The sequence below is a fragment of the Gadus chalcogrammus genome, chromosome 4, assembly GCF_026213295.1.
Source record: "Gadus chalcogrammus isolate NIFS_2021 chromosome 4, NIFS_Gcha_1.0, whole genome shotgun sequence".
Taxonomy (NCBI): domain Eukaryota; kingdom Metazoa; phylum Chordata; class Actinopteri; order Gadiformes; family Gadidae; genus Gadus; species Gadus chalcogrammus.
In genome coordinates, this window is record NC_079415.1 from 29,605,859 (window position 1) to 29,611,858 (window position 6,000).

The 6,000-nt window shown below is 41.6% G+C and overlaps 1 protein-coding gene across 4 annotated transcripts in view; it reads right to left on the reverse strand.

The window, feature by feature from the left end:
- Positions 1–5,365, reverse strand: part of LOC130380353 (uncharacterized) — a 48,225-nt gene extending 42,860 nt beyond the window's left edge. For 2 of the 4 annotated variants that reach the window (XM_056587527.1, XM_056587528.1), the window contains exons 1-5: positions 4,987–5,365; positions 3,969–4,014; positions 3,008–3,316; positions 1,209–1,469; positions 440–520 (exon numbers count right to left, since the gene is read on the reverse strand). In XM_056587527.1, coding sequence (XP_056443502.1) covers positions 440–520; positions 1,209–1,469; positions 3,008–3,316; positions 3,969–4,014; positions 4,987–5,007 — 718 coding nt within the window. In that variant the 5' untranslated portion in view covers positions 5,008–5,365. The remainder of the gene's footprint in view (positions 1–439; positions 521–1,208; positions 1,470–3,007; positions 3,317–3,968; positions 4,015–4,986) is intronic. The other 2 variants (XM_056587526.1, XM_056587525.1) reach the window with 1 other exon arrangement.
- Between the last annotated feature and the right edge of the window lie 635 nt (positions 5,366–6,000).

Sequence of the window (6,000 nt, forward strand, 5' to 3'; positions counted from 1 at the left end):
AGAATGGTTTATTTACCTAGTAAACCAAACCAGGGTGGGAAAAGGGTCATCCACCTCTTCTAGGATACAGTCCAACACTTTCAACCTATCTCTTTCCCTTTTAGGCCGCACCACACTTCTAGCCTGACAGGCACAATCTGCCTGTCCTTTGCTTGCCCTAGCCTTCCTCGCCTCCCGTGTCTCTTTACTCGCCCTCTTGAGCCCAAGCACCCCTGCTTAACGATCCCCAGGCTTGCCTCGTTAAAGGGAGGAAGTCCATGTAAGGCTTTGGGGTGGAGCCAGCAGGTTGCTAGACCTACCACTCCCCTCACTCCTCCCTGCAGTCTGCCACAATATACATATACGTACGATATAGATCTAGGATATATCTATAAATTGAATGAGACCTAGAGCTAGTGAGAGTAAAAAGAGAGAAAACGGTGATTGAATGGATACTTACAACACTTCACCAGAGCCATTACTGCAATTGGAGCAAAAATGCATAATATGGCAATAATTATTCCGATAATCATCCCAACATCTGCAAGGAGAGGAAATGGAAATAAACATAAAAGGTACCATCATGGCATCAGCTTGCTAACACACACAATGTTAATAATTTGTCTCAACCTGAGGGGTATGAAACAACTCACGCAGATGGATGATTTCGCTGGTTCCTAACCGACTGTCCCAACTGACCGTCCCAATTGGCAAATTAAAATGGATCAATAAAATCAAGACAGAGGTTGGCATTCATAGTCAGGTAGAGGAAGGCTAATATAATCAAGACTTCTCAAGTTAGAGCCAAAGGGGACAGGAGAATACCCAATGAGAATGTTAAGGCTATGATTTGGCTCTCCTTTTGTATTATACTGAGAGTTTGGATGTTTGAGGTGAACAGGCTAGGGTTCGGCCTAACAGAGAAAAAGAAACCGCCTGTTTAAGTAACCTACTGGAAAAGTGATAATGTTTGCTAGACATTGCGTACACAATGCCTACAGTATTAAGAAACAAATTCACAAAACCTATCCGATCCGATCCTATCCTATTTTTTGCAAAGGTCAAGGTGCGCAGATGCCACAGTCTGACACGTGTGTGTGGATTTGTTATCCAATTCTACATTTCAAAATACAAATTGAGAGCAAACTTACAACTTCCCAAATACTATTCTACAAATTAAAGCCTTTGCAACAAAATGACCTTCATACGACCCTTCAGCGGTGACATACCTGGTACTGGTTTATAGAGTGGATTTTCCATGGGCAGGCTGGTGTTGCTGGTCCTCACACGGGTCTGCAGCCTGCAGAAGAACTTCTCAGGGGTATCAGAACTGCTGATATTCTTCAGCGCGTCACCCTCGGTCCACTCTCCTTCGTCTTTCTTCCATTCGTAGGAGACCGGTCCCAGATCGGTGGTGTCCGCGGTACACCTCAGAGCACAACTGACGTTACACAGTGGCTGGGTCTTTATACTGGGCGTCGGAGGGCGCTCTGGTCAGGTGAAAAGAACACAAGAACAGAGATGAGGTCTTCCATCTGCTGTGTATCTAGACCCCCCAGACAATTTAAAAACAAAATATTTTTTAACAACTTTCACGGCTCACTACAACATTTCCCGCTAGCAGCATTTGTGCCCCCAACTTTTTCATTTAAATTCAAAAAAGAAAATGTATTGCGTAGGTGATCATTTTCTTGCCAGTGCTTAAATATGTCTGTCTGTCTGCAGTATAGAGCCCTGTCATTTTAATATATTAGCCTTAGCCTATATGCGAACCGATGGTAAAGGTTAGGTTAACTTTCGTCTGAATATCCCGGCACTGCCAATTCAATCCTGCCGTAAGATATGGGCCTATTTGTTTTATTACCCTAATGCCCAAGGCCATTCGTTTTACCAATTTCTTTAGGCTACTTCATGTTTCCTTAAAGTGTTAGTCCGGCGAAAATCCAACCCAGGGTCTATTTCCGTATGAAAACAGGTAAAATAAGCCGTTGAGAATTTTTTTTGAGACAAATGGCTAATAGTGCTTTGGCTTGGGGCGGCGAACGCTTCCAAATCAGCATTTCTTAACCACTAATATTGCTCAGAATAGCATCAAATCTCTGAAGTAGAATGACTAGGGTCCCGACGCATAAAACAAAGAGCCAACAGCGTAGTTAGCGAATTAAGAGTTTAATAAACCATACAAGTCGATTACCGAATGCAACAGAGTTCCCTTCAAGGAGGAAAGTTTTGGAATTTATAATTAATATAGTTGACATGGTTCTGGGAACCATCACCTTATCGTGGTGGAGAGGTTTGTGTGCCCCTATGAACCTGAGGGCTGTGCTGTCTGGAGCATAGTGCTCCTGGTAGGGTCTTCCAAGGCAAAGTGGTCTTAGATGAGGGGTCCGACCAAGAATGGTTCATAGTACTTTAACAGCAAGTACAGTTTAACTGTGAGGAGTTGTGCCCCACAGCCTTATATTATGCACATTGTAAAGTTCACTATGGAGATTCCAATCATCGCAAACCCAATCCTTCCAGTGGTGGTAGTCCGCAGAAATCTCCTGGCAGCTGGAGGAGCTAGAGTCAGAGTTAGAAACCTACCATTGTTCTGTCAATTCTGATGTGAGGTACTCAAACTGCACGCAAAGGATAGCCTTATCCCCTATTTCTTCATGTTTGACTTTCATAAAAAAGAGTTTGTTTAATAAAAGCGTAAAAATAAACACAATAGATCTAATGCCTGTAGAAAACTCGAGTGAAACAAATTGAAATTGTCAGCCTGACATGTGTTCGCCCTCTGCCTAGTTCCAGAGGTCAAATCTGAAATGAATCCAGGTCTGAAAATCAACTTTATGTTTTATAGAAACACTGGAAAAAGTTACATGCTTTACATAAAATATACAATACCTACATTTAAGAGTTGATCTGCCCACATTTATGCATTTCAAAACAAACTGATTGGAGCGGTTGAATGTAATAGGTATGATCTATTTTTGTTACCGATGTTCTTGTTGAGAGTGGGAATGAGTGAACGGCGGCCTACCAATTAGGATGAGTCTTGTTGTAGTGTCTTCAGTAATTCCACGGCCGACCCCATGGTCTATGACGCATTTGTATGTCCCTTCGTCTGAGACGGTTAGATTCCAAAAGGTTACCGTTTTATCCACATGGTTCAAGTAGGTGTCAGGTCGACTGGGCTCAGTGAGGTTCTTCGTCTTATGATATCCAATTATAAAATCAGTAAAACCTGGGCCTCCTTGAAAGTAAATAGAATTGATGTTCTCCATAGTTGAGTTGCATTGAAATACGGCCGTCCCTCCGACCTCTCCATAAAGAGTAAGGCCAGTACAACCTGAAAGAGAAAGGTTGTAACTTATATAGAGAGAGAGAACGTCAAGTCTGAAACTAATGATCCAAACTGTATCTCCCCATAGCCTCCACATCACGTTACTGCAACACGCAGACAGAACACCACACCCACGTAACCACGTGTTACCAAACAACTATCCCTAGTATGTGTATATTTTGCTGCTCATTTGGCAACGCTTGCTGGAGTCAGAGTTGTTTACATATATTGTCTTGCTTGTTAGTTTTTGCCATGAAAATCCACGCAGACTTTGAGATGGACCTTGGCCAACCTTTGTAAGGGTATGACCGGTATGCTATGTTATGTTGTGTCATCTTTGGTATGAAGGTATGAAAGATTTCCTGATGTCTTTTACCTGCACCTCTACTAATCTTGATGTGTCTGCAATAATGCAGAATGAGGAACTACAGGCTGAAGGGTGTGGTAAATGTTGCCCTCGGACAATGCATTAGATGTGCCCACATCAAACCTATCGGTATGGTTACATACAAAGTCGATAAGGCTATTAATATTTGGAGTAATCTTACCAGAATTTGCAAATATTCTGGCAATTCTGATTCAATTCTGATGTTAGGTTATTAGAGTAACAGCTGAAGTTATTACAGTTAGAACTCTTACAACTGAAATATTTTCTTACCTTTGACAAAGAAGAGAAATCCCAGCAATAAAAATATCATCTCCATCTGGGAACAACATATACATTACAAAAGTTAAACTTAATTCTAAAACATGCAATCACATGTCTTCAGGTAAATCAAATTTCAAAAACAGGTTTTGAAACACATTTGGCCATATAGCTTCTACATTGCCATTCTGCTCGTCATTTGATGTTCTCCATAGTCTAGGGTTAATGTTTTGATAGTTATGGTAACTCACACACACACATTGTGTGGTTGTGTGCACAAACGTGAGATTCAATTATCAATGAGGAAGTGTTTTCCCCGCCTCTTTTACTTTGCTGAGCGCTTCCCGCTCAGGCCTAAAAAAAAAAAAAGTTTGGTTCCTGTTGGTTGTCAGTTGAGGTCATGGGTAGGTAGGGAATTTATTTTATTTTTTTATTTTATTTTTTCCAGCGGCAGCGAATGATAAGTAGGTTGTTTTCATTTAAAAACGAGAGAATGCGCTCATCCTTGTACAGAATGAAGAGGTGCTGTACAAAAACGTAATTATAGTTTACATAAAAAAAATTAAAAAAAAAATTACATTTTTTTTTTTTTTTAAAGCTCATAAAATAATTTGGGTCGCACACAAATGGACAGGGTCGGTCGGAAACCGGAACCAAACAAAATTTTTTTTTAGGCCTCAATCATGTATTATGCCGGAGCTCCCTGGACTCCGAGCAGAAAAGGTTCCTGACACCATTTGCGTTATTTTTCATTCTCCAATCAGATGAATTGAGGAGGCCAGAAGGCCTGGGCTGGACCCCCACAGTCCCCTTGTGTTCCATCATGGTGCTCGCATGGGGCACTATGCCTACCTAGCCTAGCTAAAGGTTGGCGACCAACTCTAACCTGAAACTCCCTGTGTGTAAAGCAGAAAGTGTGAACTGTATGAAATGAGGATCTTACACTTAACACCTGAATATAAAGCAAAGAAATGGTGGAATAAACCCACCCAGGAGAGGATGTATCACGACAAAGTATTCTTCGACTTACCGTTTCGATGAGTCCGGACATGAATGATGAAACACTTCCTGAAACAGTTCTTTATGTTCTTTGCCGAAGAGAAGGATGCTGGCTTTCCTTCTCATGTGGGTGGTGGCTTCTTCTCATGTGGGCTGGGTGACAGAGTACTACCAAGTCTTGTTGTCATTGTTGCATCCTCAGCCGTGCGTGCGTGCGTGCGTGCATGTGTGTGAGAGAGATAGAGATAGAGATCTACGTTAGAAAGATGATATCTCAAATTATCATTTGAATATCCACCTATTTTAACTTCCACATCACAGGAGTATATTGGGTTATTGTTCAGCAAAAGATCCAACTCCAAACTATAGGCTACATGTTCAGGAAATAGTTTTTTTTTTCCCTTCACCTCACTGATTATAAATGTATCAACATTGGTGAAATCATCTTCAGAAGAAAAAAAGTACTTTGATACATCATTAACCAAATAATTATAATCAATTACAATTTTGTTGCGAGAACTCTAGCTGCTGCTATGGATACTGACTGCCAGCTTGACGGATAGACGTGCCTGTGTTTACCTGTTCATGTGATTTCACCTGTCATAAGCTATTTGTTTTATTGTGTATAAAACAGGTTTACTGCAGGGTCGGAATCGGGCTTACTGCCACTACAGGCGTTGCACCCTGGCAACAAAATCGGCCTGGCTCCATTATGTAAATAACAATGACGTGTTCTGCACGATGCAAAACCTGTGCAAACTTATTCTGTTCGTGGGCAGATGCACATGATGGTTACATGGTGATCGCAGAGGTTAATACCCCGACATTTAGGCACCCAAAGAGTGACGGTGCCATTGAGCCCATTTCGGGCTGAGAGTTTTAGGAAGAAAGGGGGGGTGCTATCACCGTGGTTACGACCCACGGCAACCTGTCCGTTTTTTTTCCCCGCCCCTCAAAGAATCAGAAATTCCAGAATCTAAATCGATAAGCATAATCAGAATCTGAATCAGAATTGTTAAAATCCAAACGATGGCCAACCCTAGTG